The following is a 14,408-nucleotide window of genomic DNA, read 5'->3' as shown; positions in this document are numbered from 1 at the left end:
AATGATTTATACATGGTAAATAGTCGGCAGCGAGTTGAATTTTTTCAACCCAATTAAGTTTGGTCGGATAAAATTTTTTTCTCAGTCCGACTAAACCCGACACGTGCTTAGCCCTAATCCTATCTGTTAAAATTCATGATAGATATTTTATCTAGATAAAATATCTGGAGTGGGTTTGAGTTTGATATGGATAATTGTATGCTCCACTACAAATCTAATCTGACATAATCTTAATCTAAATCCTTTCTTTTAAAGATATGATTATTTTATAATGTTTGCATGATAAATTGCTTATCCGATCCGATTCGATCCCACCCATCTTATCTATTTGACTCGATATGACTCGCACTACTACCTGACTTGACCTGAGGTGGATATGTGGTTGATATGGATATAGGGTTTTTAATTACCAGAAAAGTATAGGCATCAGCTGACCTAACCCATATCCAAATCATTGCCATCTCTAGGGATTAGCAAATCTAGTTGTTTGCCATTGGAAAATACTGCGTTTTGGCTGAGCAAAGAATACAACAAATTAGAGACATAATGATGGAAAAAACACTCTGATGAAGAGAACTATACAAGAACAGTTACTATCCATAACCGGCACAATCCTGGAAGCAAACATATGGGAATAATAAACAAAGGTAATCTCAGCAAGTTGACCAAGCTTGAACATTGTGAATATGCAGCTTCCCTTAATCATATTAATTATGTCCAAAATGAAGTGCACGGATGCCTGCCAGAAGCATCCCATAACATAGCACGGCTGCACAAAGTCTTTGGAAACCTAAGATTGAGATAAGAAGCACAAAGATCAGGCAGACAATATGATTCTGAAAATTAACCCAATAGCAACACAGATTGAGTCACAACATATCCTGTGATGACCTCAACTTTAGTATGGCTTGGAAAATCTTCAAATCTGAATTTTAACAGATCCATTACTTTGGGGATGTACTTGGCTGCTCTGTGGATGCTATGCTTACAGAGTCTGGGACAAAGGATGACTAGTCCGAGTTTGTAACAAATGCATCTTGATAAGGCACCAGAACCTGATGGGTTTCCTATCTTTTTTTTTTTGGGATTAGTGGCACATTGTTCAGAATGAAGTGGTTCAAGCAGTTCAATTTTTCTTTAGGACTGCTTTTTTGAATCCAACTTGGAAACGGACTTATATCACATTAATATCAGAGGTTGCCACCCATCATCTCCTTTGGAATTTAGACTAATATTCTGCCTGTGTAACATAGTCTATAATATGGCAGCTATTATTTTAGTCGATAGGCTAAAACCGATGATTTTGGACTAATCTCAGATGCACAAGGGGTATTTGCTGGGGGTAGGAGTACCATGAAAAATATTTTAGTGGTACAATAAATTACCCATGCTCTCTATAAAGCATCCAGTACTCGGAGTCTTATGATGGTTAAGCTAAATATGGAGAAGGCTTAAGATCGCATGCAGTGGCACTACTCAATCAAAGTTTTAAAGCAATTCTGCTTTCATAATAACTTTGTACAATGGTTGAGTCTTGTATTTTACGGCTTGAGTTTGCGCTAATTATTGATGGTAGGCCAATTATTTGATTCCTGATAATGTGTAGGCAGTAACAGGGATGTCCATTATCTTCTATTCTTTTTATCCCGTGTTTAGAAATATTTTTTATCTCTTTGCCGGCTGCTGTACAAGCTAAGTTACTTAGAGCACATAGACCGTGCTCGCATGGACCACTTATATCCCATATTCTCTTTGAAGTTGATTGTGTTTTAGTCATTAGAGCCTCGGTCAGGGGTACTTCGTGCCTCAAAATTATATTGGAAGCCTACAACCATTACTCCGGTCAGTGTGTAAATTTGGCCAAATTTTTTATCATCTTTAGTCCTCTACATCAGCTGCTATTAGAGGACAAATTAATTACTATTCTTTTTGGTATGAAAAGAAAGCGAGGGTCTGGAAATATCTTAGGGTCCCTATAGCTTGAATAAAGCTTGGCGCTGCTGATATTAATTCCCTTGTGGATAATATTCTGGGCAAGATAACGGGGTGGAAGTGGAAGTCTCTCTCCTTTACAGAGATTGCAAACCTTCCTCAGTCTATGCTTTCATCCATTTTTATATATGCTGTGTTTTGTCTACATCTTCCAATTTCTGTCCGTAATGCTATTGAATATGAGTTTAGGCATTCTTATATGGCCATTCATCAGATCAAAGAGAATGCATCTGTTGTCTTGGGAGACAGTTTATTCACCTCAGATGGTTTAGGTCTTCAATCTATTCATTTTTACCAGTAAGTTTTTTAACTAAAGCTGGCTACTAATTTAATTTTGAAACCAATCTCTCTGTGGGCTAAATTAGTATCTTCTAAATATCAGTTTGCTGCCTGGTGGACTTCTTATAGAAAGCCTAAAGATTGATCTTCTATGTGGCACAAAATATGTAACCAAGGGAAAAAATTCAGTATCAATTTATGTGGGCTGGTAGGGAATGCTTATTCAATTAATGCCTGGACAGACCCTTGGATTACTAATGTTCCTTTAAACCATTGGCCTTCATTCACAGATGCTTCACTTGATCTTGCTCAATTTATGGTGGCTGACTTTATTATGGCTAATAGTAGCTGGAATTCATGCAACTATCTTAGTTTTTTAATGGTAATATGATGATCTTGATCTTATCTTGGCCCTAAGTGCATGGACAGTGTTCTGATCAACTCGGGTTGGCCCTTTCGAGATCTCAATCTATCTCTGCTAGAGATATTGCTCATATTTATTCTAGCAGGGAGTCTTCCTTGGAAGCAAATGAATTCTCATGGATTTGGAAATTAATTATCCCCATGTGAATTAAATGCTTTCGCCGAAAACTTCATGACTTAGACTTCTATGCAAGAAGCTTTTAATTCACAAGGAAATAATGCCTTAATATGTCTGCTTATTGTGATCCATGTCCTAGCTTAGCTTAGCAGAGGATTGTTAGCACTCTGTGATGACATATGCTTTTACCGAAAGTTGTTGGACATGCTTGGCTGAGGTAGTTATTGATTTTAGTCAACTTTTTGCTAGTTTCAGAAAAAAAGGCCTTTCAAAACCCAACCTTCCCCATGTATATCTTTTTTTTCTCTTGAAAATGAGAACCATATTCTTTTTTCGGAAGATCTTTTTCCAATCTCTCTTCTTTGAATACTCCAATCAAATAAAAAAGATTTTTTCCTACTTTCTAAGAATCATACTTCCTCCATTATTTCTTTTAATGCATGCATATTATAGAGAGGGGAATCAAGCAACGGATTGGGTTGCAGGCATTGGAAGGTGATTTCTGTGTAAGGACATGTGATTGGATTATGCCAACTTTGCTTACATTTTGACAGCTAATGCCTTTGACATTGCATACCCCAGACATGCATTATAACTACATGCGTCCTGGTGGCCCATGTTTGGCCGTGCTAGCCGAAATGCAGTCAGCGTGTTGGTGGAATTTGTGGTCCGATATGCACTTTGGATGTGGGTTTGGTTTGCTTTGAAAAATAAGCAAATTCCCTTAACGAGCAAATGGAGTACAAAAGCACCACGTGGTATGTATATAATACATTATCATAGTTTTGTCCCCTGAATGGGTCCATCAATTATTTTCGTTGCTTGCATGCATCAGTCACTTGCATAAATCCTCTTTTGATCATCACGAGTCCATAAATATGTTTCATCAAATAAATACTAAGAAAAATTATTTATTACATTTTGTTGTCGTACCGGTGCACAAAAATGAGATAATTATAAAAAAATCTCTCTCAATTTTTTTTTCATGTCTTTCGTAGCGGAACGGATATCCCAATGGATAGTGAGAAATGTTCTCATTATCCAAAAAAATAACAACTTTCTATATTTGAATCATTTAGAGATACAATTCAGTCAAGCCAAATTAAGTAGCCGGAAACTTGAACTCGATTCGATTTAAAATATTTGAACTCCAAATTTAATTCGAGATCAATCGAATTTTGATATCTCAAATTCAAATTTGATTCGATAAAAAATAAATAAATTAGAGATCAACTTAAATATCAATTGAACTAAGCTTGATTTCAAATTCGAAATCGAATTTTAATTTATTAATATAATATATATATTATAAATAAAAATAATATTATTAAATATATACATATATAAATTTGAATAGATTCGTAAGTTTTTGGATGGAGTATTTTATTATTCAAATTTGATTAAAAAATTATAAAAATTATTTGAGCTCAATAGATAATAATTAAGTTGAGTTAAACTTGAATTCGAGCCGAACACGAACCGCCCACCATTTGTTTACACTTGTATAGCCACCGCCGGCCATTCCAAGCAGAAGCGTGTTGGAATGTTGATCGGAATTCCTAATACGACCGTTACGGGTCACCCACGCACCTACCAATAATGTTTACTTAGAATCTACTCGTTAAAAAAAAAAAGAAAAAAAAAAAAAGAGCAAAAGAGCAACTTAGATTCCTCGGATAATGACCAAAAAGCCCAAGTAAACTCTCGACCATCGCAGTAATGACCAAAAAGCCCATATTATTTGACATGTCAGGCAAGAAATAGTCGGCGAGATTGCGCCCGATTCGAAAGGGCGCAGCTCAAAAAGAGGGAAAAACCTCTTTCCTGCCTCCTGCTATTGAGAATGCCCGGAATGCCCCTCGGGATATTATTTTCCGGATCCAACCAAAACTTCTTTCCCACCGTGACCAGTTCTTGATATAAAAGCGGGCTCCGACACCTGGAGCCGGTGGGCAGGCGAGGGGTGGCGTTCTCTCTGGGTCCCTCCGCTACTCCCATCCGCCGCTCAACGCCGGCCTTCGGATCTCCGGTCGTCCGGATCTGTTCTCGCCGCTGAACTTGGATTCCAGGTGGTGGTTCTCAAGGTTCTTGGAGTTGGAGGTTTGTATTCTTCTGCTTCCCTCTTCTTGATTTTGTAACTGGAGGCGTTTGTTTGGAGGGTGGTTTTGGTGTTGTTGGTTGGTGCTGAGTTTGCCTTGAATTGCTGCCAATGATTTGCGTGCTTCTCTCTCGTAAAGAGAAGAGTGGGGGAGTGATTGTTTTGGGTTTGATGGTGAGTTTGATGTTTGAGTGGGTGTGTTGGTGCTTCGGTGGTCTCGGAGGATTGTTGATATCAATCAAAATTTGAGTCACATGTCTCGCTTACGTAGCAGAGGCGGATCAGAATTGGATCTTCATTCGGCTCTTGGTAGCTATTAGTGCTGCTTTCTTTAATTTCTTTATTCTAAAGGAGTATAGGGTTCTTTCCATTCCTTGATCCCACTCTGCAACTTGCAATGGGGTCATCGGTTTAAGAACATCGTGGATGAACTATTGTGTCCAAACTTGAATCTTCCATCAATAATTGTCGCAGTGGTTCTAATTTAGCGATAAAGGAAACTTTCTTCTGATCTGACATGCTTAGGATCATATGTTGGTTGCGATTAAAAATGAAATATACATAGTCTTCAAACATGATTTTCTATTCTTACTATTAAAAAAAAAAACTTTTACTTTTGTGGTCGGCTGTTCTGTTCACTTTGCCCATTTGTATCAGTTAAACAGTACGGTGCTTGCGGTGCTCTTTCAATTACACCATTGCGACATAATCCTAATATTTCAGTCCACCTCATTTTTGTACATTTATAAAATGATATAAAATGGTCGACACTGAGTAGTATTTATGATTTTTCGTGTTCTCGATTTTTTCTGCAGGTCTCATCACAATGCCTGTATGTTGATCTTCTTGGCCATCTTTTTAATGAGTCACCTTTTGTTTTCGACGATGCAATGATAATATGATCTGGCTATATCAGGCTAAACGTGCTACCATATTGGCAAAGTCTATGGAGCTTCAAAGCTTGCTGTTCATCTCCTTATCTCTTATTCTTTTATGTTCTGTGGACCATGTCATTTGTGGCCGCACAAGTACTTTCATCCGGTCTGAATGGCCATCTACGGACATCCCTCTAGACAATGAGGTGTTTGCAATTCCAAAGGGATACAATGCCCCACAACAGGTAACCATAAATACCTACCTGTTTATTAATGATTATGGGCATCTCTGAAGGAAACATTATTAATTTGGAAATTTCCGCATGTTTAAAAGAGGAATATGTAAGAACTGAGCAGCATAAATGATAGAATGAGTATAAATGCTTAATGAAACTTACTGATAATTAAATGATAAAATGCAGAAATCCTCAGATTAAAATAGAAATAGTTTTATAAATCATGGGAAAATCTTTATATTGCTTCTAGCTTGACCTTTGAATGTGCCTAGGAATTGTATCATGGAGTTTTCTCCAAAGGCATATGGAAATTATGCTATGTTGCTTTTCTTGGATTACTCTACATGTTGTTAAATTTTAGACCTTTGCTACTTCTAAAAGAAACCTGCACTGACTGGTTATATCATTGTTTAGGTCCATATTACTCAAGGTGACTATGATGGAAAAGCTGTTATAATTTCATGGGTGACGGTCTCTGAACCTGGGACCAGTGAAGTGTTATATGGTAAAGAGGAGCATAAATATGAACATAGCGCTCAAGGGAAAACTACAAATTATACATTTTACAATTATAAATCTGGATACATACATCACTGCCTTGTTGATGGACTTGAGGTAATGACTTACCGTATTCACTGCTCATACTATGAGAGTATGAGCTATTTTGTTTTTGCCAGAGAAGGATCTTCATTTTAATGATTTTTTAATTATTTGATCTTCCAATGTTGGCTAGTTTTGCTTTTGATATATGTATCAGAGTGAAACTTTCATTGATTCTCAATCTCAGTAGTTATCATCATTTTAAATTTGTCATGTCCGGTTGTCTTTAAAAATATTAAGTTGACATTTATGCATTACTTTCTTGTATAACTTTCAACAAATGCATTATTTAGTATAGATGATCACTTGATTTTCAACTTTATTTTACTTCTAGAATAAATACACTCTGTACTTGCGTCTATGTAAAACATGATATTAGCTGCTAAGATTATATTAATGCAGCAGTTAACTAATTTAAGTGATTGGGAAAGTTGAACTGGATTCAAGTAAGAAATGCATCTAATGCTTTTGACTTATTCATTGTGGAGCTTGGTCGTGCATTGACTTATGACCAGGCTGATGCATGTGCTACCTTTACATGGTCTAGGAATCATTGCTGTCAGACTAATGGACCCCATCCGTCTATGCATATGAAATCTAATAATAGGCATTGAGGCAGTGGATGTTGAGACTCAAGCTCTATTAGAGGATTGACATATACAGTAATATGAGAACAAATTAATGTGTATGTTTATGCATGACATGCATGTAATTTGTGTAAACAAGAAAGGGCAGTACAAGAGGCTTGTGCCATGTGTGTATTTTGTCTACTCATAAAAAATGAATGCATTTGCACACTTCGGTTGCATGCTTGTGCACCTAGTTGGATGCTTGCATATGGAGGTACTAATGTACTTATGTACATACACATGTATGTATGCACATGTTATTTGTATTTCTGTGCCTGCTTATATTTGCCATCTTTCCTGTTACTCCTAGTGTTGATTAAGATCATAGATTCCGTATTGATTAACATATAAAGTCCAATTAGTTATGTCACATGTGCTTAATAATTATATAAAATGGATGAAGTTTCAAATTACATAGAACTTTTGTTTATTGCATAACCATTTCATACTTTTTTTAAAACATGTATAAAAAGGAATGCTGAACCGACCTGAATTGAGCAGCTCGGCCTGTACCGAATTGGACTGATACTGAGATGGTTTGGTCTATTTCAATGATTCGGGTTATAAAGATTAAAAAAAACCCTCATCTCTCCAAGAGCTTCAAGAGTATTTGAGGGCTCTCTTGTGCCACCTTCATGCTTTCTTTGCCTCGCAGTGCAAAAGGTAAGCTGCCCCTCCTCTCTTAATCCCCATCCCCATCATGATGCCTCGACCCCTCTCTCTTGCCGGATCTGGATGCCCTCCCAATCCAGATGCTGATCATGAAGCGAAGCCTCGACCCTTGTTGTCAGATGCCTCCTCGTCATCACAAAGCCCTCACAAACTCTTAGGTGAGTCCCGAGGCCTCGGCTTTTCTCTCTCTTTCCCTCCCTCTCCTTGTTCCTCTCTTCCTTGTCCCTCTCCCTGTCCCTCTCTCCGTCCATTCCTCTCCCTCTCTCTCTCTCCCTCTCTCCCTCCCTCTCCAACTCTCCTTGTGTCAGTATCCCCCCCCCCCTAAAATGCATGCCTGGGGAACGGCATGGTACAAACCTGTATTGTGCCGAACCGGTCACCGGCTGGTACCTCCTTCGATACTGGTTTGGCAAGCTCTCAATAAAACTGTTTAAATGTGTAAAACTTGAAGAATGCTTAATGACTGTTTAATTGTTCTGCATTGCATGAGTATTTTTCAGCTATCAGCAGCATTGGTAACCTCTCATTTGATATACTTGATGCTCGTGAATTTAATAATATGCAGAACTTGGATCAGTAACCCTCCACTTATAATAGTGGTGCTCACAAGTTTAATGGTACTCTTAACATTTGATTTTTATTAATGAAGAAGTCATTACCGTATTACATTGTTTAAGAGGCTGCTCCATTTAACCAAACTTCTTTAAGCTTTATGATTTAAAAATCCATATATCTTTCTTTCGCATGAAGATGTGGTACTTGAATATAATATCAGCTCAAGTTGATGCATCAACAGCTTTGATTTTACTTGATAAATAAAAGTTCTATACTGATAGAAGAGGAACAGGAAAAAGCATTACGTTTGAAGTTGACTTGGTGTGGCTTTTTATTCTAGTATGACACCAAGTATTACTACAAGATTGGAAAAGGGGATGCAGCTCGTGAATTTTGGTTCCAAACACCTCCAACGATTGATCCAGATGCTCCCTACATTTTTGGCATCATAGGTTAGTACTTGACTAACTTTTGTTTATTACATATGACCAATCCAACTCTTTAACTTATTCTAAAGGAAACTCAAGAAATTATGAATATTTTGATGATTTAGCTATGTCATAGTTGTTTAAGAATTTTCAGCCATGAAATTGGGATATTTATCTTGTTGTAAATGGGTTGGTGAATTATTGATATTCATGAGACATGTTATTGTATATTATTTGTGTAGGTCATACTTCTGCGAACATCAAAAAGAAAACAAATGTAATGCCAGTTCTTTATGTTCATCTTGGTCTGAGTGAGTAGGGACACCTGCTTCTGATTGGTCTTTATCTTTTTTAGCATTCAATGGTAAAGAGTGAGGTATTGTTGGATATCTTTGACTGACTTTCAAGTGCCATGAGGAAGATCATCACCCTTTCGAGGTCTAGAACTCACCCATCTGACTCAAAAGTCTGCAAGAAAGGGTTTTTTAGGTCTCACACTTTCTCCAGTGAGGAAGGAAGGGGCAGAATAGTGATCTATAGGTGGATGTGCAAATGTTGGCATTAAAGGATAGAATTAAAGATGAGTGGCACAGGCTAGAAGGTTAATTTGAAATTTGGTGAGGCCTATAAGGGCAGAGTCAGATATGAGTATATTATAGGAAACATAGGTAACACTAATAAAAGTCAAGTGGGGATCTTTGAGATTGTTTGTCCATGTTGCAATATATGCTAGAGATGACCCTTTTCAGGAGGGACTTATGGATTCAAGTCATGGGGGGGAAGAAAAGAGCATCCAAAGAAGAGTGAAAAGATGGATGTGATAACTAGTGATTTGAAAACACCTATCATTTTGGAGGACTTAGTCTTAAGTAGGAAACAAGGACAATGTAGGAAGCAAAAAATTGGCCCGTTGAAGGTGTCAGGCTTGTTCTAATGTTAATTAGTTCATGATAAAAAAGCTCATTCTAATGTATTTACATGTCTATGTATTTTTATATTTACCTATGCAGGTGTAATGTTCCAGTTAATGGAATCTTGTTCTGTCAGTATCTTTTTATGTTGGAGTCTTACTGGTAGAATTTGATATTATTTGTAAAGAACAAATGGTATGCCATTTAAGTTGAGGATGCGCACCATTAAATATGATCCACAACATGTTATAACACCAACACCTAAATCCAGAAAATGGATTTTTTCCAAATGTTTCTTGCCTGTACATCAAATGGATACAAATGGATGATATTTATTGGGGTAGGGTGTGAAAATGTGACAATCTATGCATTTTAAAACATGGGCCAAAATTCAGCAGGTTTAGACACTTATAAATCATAAATTAGATTATGATGTCTGGACACTTTGCTGTTTGATGGTGCATATATGTTTTGAATTGCCAATTGTTTTAATTCATTTACATAAAGTTATAATGTATATGCAATACCATAGATTGTATGTATCATTTTACTAACATTTTTCTTGTTCTTCTATTCAAAAAAAAAATCTCATGCTATTATATCTTCCAGTTCTGGACTTATTTGGCATGTTTTATATCACTTATATCTCTTATATTAAACTATTAGGTGATTTGGGTCAAACATTTAATTCTCTTTCTACCCTTGAGCACTACATGCAAACTGGAGGACAGGCTGTATTATTTGTTGGAGATCTGTCTTATGCTGACAGATATGAATTTAATGATGGCATTCGCTGGGATTCATGGGGCCGGTTTGTTGAACGTAGTGCTGCTTATCAGCCATGGATTTGGACTGCTGGAAATCATGAAATAGAGTACAGACCTGACTTGGTAATATTCTTCTTATTCACCTTTATTATTTCTACATGTTTTCTGTATTTTGTCTGAACAAGTTTTAGGATCAGTTGGTTTATGTTGGTAACCTCTGTTATCTCTGAGCAATTTTCTAAAGAAATAGATTTATATCTTGATAAACTCATGCATAAATTTTCTAGTTCTGATGCTTGTTAAATGGTTTGAAGTTTGACTTCACTCACCCAAGAAAAAAAAAAAAAAGCATTATGTCTTTAAAATGGTGGGATTCTTAAAATTTTCTATTACTCTTTCCTTCGTCTGCATTTATTTATCTGCTGCTAAGCACATAGGCAGCTCTAAGTTTGTTACTTAGGTCAATGCGACACAAAATTTACAGTAGCGTGCATCTTTTTATACTCTTTTTTTTTTTTTTTTGAACATCACTAGGGTGAAACCTTCAATTTCAAAGCTTACAAGCATAGGTATGCAACCCCTTATGTTGCTTCCAAAAGCAGCTCTCCCCTTTGGTATGCAGTCAGGCGCGCATCTGTTCATATCATCGTGCTTTCAAGTTATTCTCCATTTGGTAATGTGTTTGTTTCTTTTCATCCTTGCTGCCATCACTAAAAGCATTTTCATTATTAAGGTATTATTAATGATGTTTTCTGAAAGTTTACTTGTATTCGTGTATGGCTATTGGTAGTTTTAATTGTTGAAACTGGAATGCTAAGCCTGACCCCAAAATGAATGTGGAATAGGGCTTGTTGGTTAACAGTAAATCGAGTGCTTTTAGTTATTGCACATGCTGATTGTGCATACATGCATGTGTGGTTATAGTGCAGTAGTGATTTTGCTTCATCATATGTTCATGTTCTATTCTGGCTAAGACATCATTTGATTGGTGGTGATCATGTTCTATTGTGGCTATGTTTACTCCATGCTTTTTTTTTCCCCAGTTCATATTACCTAGATATCTAGAATAATCTAGGTAGCATATCCTGGCGAAGTTTTCTTCTTCTTTTATAAAATTGCTGTAGAAGCCTTGTTTTGTTTATTTAATATGCCAAAAAAAGTTAATCTCTAGCTGCTCCTTTTACAAATAAAATATGGTTATAAGAGAAATTTAGGAGGTTCATTTTCTAGTTCCAGAGCTTAACTTCTTGTCACTGAGTTCTCTTCCTGCTTTCATTAATACTGTTGATTTTTTTTTTACCCTGTTTGTACTGATTCCAAGAATATGTGACTACATCAGTTAAATACGCTCCTCAATGGTTCTGGCTGCTGGAGGAGCTGAAGCGAGTGGACCGGGAGAAGACACCCTGGCTTATTGTTCTCATGCATACCCCATTGTACAACAGCAATGAAGCACATTACATGGAAGGTGAAAGTATGCGGGCTGCTTTTGAAAGTTTGTTTGTGCATTATAAAGTCGATATTGTCTTTTCTGGGCACGTCCATGCCTATGAGAGATCGGTAAGTTTCTTCATTTCTATTGCTGTATAAATAGTGCATAAAATTTATCCATCTGCTAATGAAGGCACAGATGTTTTTAATGTGTTCTGGAAACTAGGTGAGATTTTGGCCAATCCACGAACTCATGTTGCGCCAGTTCAGTGCTACTAATTTCATTTATCAACCCTATAGACCTTTATTTAAAAAAAAAAAAAAAACTTTTTTGCAGTATAGGATCTCCAATATAAACTACAATATAACGTCTGGTAGTCGTTATCCGATGCCCGACAAATCAGCTCCTGTTTACATAACTGTTGGCGATGGAGGAAATCAGGAAGGTCTTGCTGTAAGGTACTTGGAAGATGTTGTTCGAAAATTGCAATATGATCAGTAATTCTCAGTTTTGCTTGATGGGCTTTTCCCAGTTTAAAATTCATTTCTTTCTGTTTTCCTAATTGGGTAGGTTCTCCGAGCCACAACCAGACTACTCTGCATTTAGGGAGGCCAGTTATGGTCATTCGACATTGGAATTGAAGAACAGAACCCATGCATTATACCGCTGGAACAGAAATGATGATGGGAAGCCTGTGCCTACTGACCATGTTGTATTTCACAATCAGTACTGGTAAGTGCAATAAAATAAATTAATTATTAATGCTAGAGTTTTTTCAGATTAGTCCTTGATATCTTCTGTATTTTTGTATTAATCTTATCTTTTCAGTTTTTATATTTTAATTCCTGAAATCTTGCAACTCATTGCTCATATATCCCTTGGGTAAATTAACTAAATGATGGCTGAACATCTTGCTCATATTTTCCTAACAGTACCAATTTCTTATTTTCTTGATATTTTTTGCCCCTTGCCTTCATACTTAACAGACCCTTTAAACCATGCCCGTCATTTGTTGGTCTCTTAGTGGCCAAGTGCCAAGCAATAAGAGGGTGAAGTGTTTGAGAAGAGGCCAAATATCCCATTCATTATTATAGCAAGGGCATTTTTGCCCTTCTGCAATTTTAATCAACCTTAATCAGGCTTTGATCAGTGTGTATAGACGAAGAACTTTATAAGGATTTTAATATAAACACGTACAGATTAATATACAAATTTAAAAGGTGTTAGGGACTAATTAGCAAAAAGCCCTTAATGCTATGATACTTTTTTTCCCTTATGCAATCTTTGTTTATTTCTTAGTTCAAGATCCCTCTTATTAACTGGAATAAAAGAATTAGTAGAATGCTCCACGTTGACATGTTTCATTTTATGATCAAAGGAGAGTTTTTCTTTTTACCAAACATATGCAATAAAATAGCAGTTTTATAGTAAGAACAAGATGTCCATGGCACAGTTTTTGCTAGATTCCAAATTGAGGCTGTGGTAGTTTAGTGATGTATGCTGATATTTAGTATGTACGATCCTGCATATGCTTCTTGTTATTTTTTGATTCATATCCAATGATGGATAATGCAGGGCAAGCAACACAAGGAGGAGGAGATTGAAAAAACATCGCCGATCCCAAGCCAGTTACATTGCCACGTACTAAGAAATCTCAGGTGCTATTGCACGAGAGTTCTGAGAGTGCACTATGAAAAGCTGTGAAGTTTTTGTATCTGTTCTTTCTTCAGACATTTCTGCAAGAAATTTTTAGCTATTGGCCTGAAATGATTAATTTAGCGAATCTGAATATAACTTTATTCTGTACAATAGACGGTCTTTCATGCGCAGTTTGGTAAAAACTTTTTGGCAAAGACAGTATCTTAAGATCACCTCCCGTTGGACCATTGTTCCCACTTCTCAATGACTCAATATCTAAATTTATGTTGAATTAAACGTATATAATTTTTTATTCTTGCGTATTTTCTGAATGTTTGTCAAATCTGGTGGCTATGCATGCGTCAGTGTAATGTTCGTTAGATCTTTGTCGTGCGCGCCCACGAGAGAGTGAAAGACTCTTCTCCCAGTCTTTGTACCTAAAACAAGAAGAGTCTCTTAATGATCTCTGCCCGATATCAAATTTTTTTTTTTTCAGGTCACTCGTTGTGCGTCTACTTTAGTAGGTAGACCTAGCAAGAACCAAAATCTGGCGTCTAGCAAGAACCGCCTCATTGTTGACCAAGTTTAATGGCCATCACACAGACAATTATAGACAGTATCCAAATTTCACGTCTTGAGAGTGGCCGAATTAGAGTCATGGATTGGCCTCGATAAAATTACAGACAATGACCACGCAGCATCATGAACATCTTGAGATTTACTTCAAACAACCTCGGAACCCCAGCCAAGCAACT

General features: G+C 36.7%; 1 protein-coding gene across 3 annotated transcripts; it reads left to right on the top strand.

Moving 5' to 3' along the window:
• Positions 1-4,694: 4,694 nt before the first annotated feature.
• Positions 4,695-13,966, top strand: LOC105039056 (phosphoenolpyruvate phosphatase). 3 transcript variants are annotated; one of them, XM_010915035.4, is made up of 11 exons: positions 4,721-4,912; positions 5,726-5,742; positions 5,827-6,030; positions 6,436-6,636; positions 8,818-8,929; positions 10,483-10,706; positions 11,118-11,256; positions 11,923-12,143; positions 12,352-12,473; positions 12,586-12,747; positions 13,591-13,966. In XM_010915035.4, the coding sequence occupies exons 2-11, from the start codon at positions 5,737-5,739 to the stop codon at positions 13,661-13,663; spliced, it is 1,464 nt and encodes a 487-aa protein (XP_010913337.1). In that variant the 5' UTR covers positions 4,721-4,912; positions 5,726-5,736; the 3' UTR covers positions 13,664-13,966. The 3 variants fall into 3 exon arrangements, with proteins under 3 accessions (XP_019703961.1, XP_010913337.1, XP_029118549.1); XM_019848402.3 differs by having other exon boundaries at positions 4,695-4,912; positions 5,726-6,030; XM_029262716.2 differs by lacking the exon at positions 5,726-5,742.
• Positions 13,967-14,408: the final 442 nt, after the last annotated feature.

This window comes from Elaeis guineensis, chromosome 1, assembly GCF_000442705.2.
Source record: "Elaeis guineensis isolate ETL-2024a chromosome 1, EG11, whole genome shotgun sequence".
Classification (NCBI taxonomy): Eukaryota; Viridiplantae; Streptophyta; class Magnoliopsida; order Arecales; family Arecaceae; genus Elaeis; species Elaeis guineensis.
This window is presented reverse-complemented; position numbering and strand designations above follow the sequence as displayed.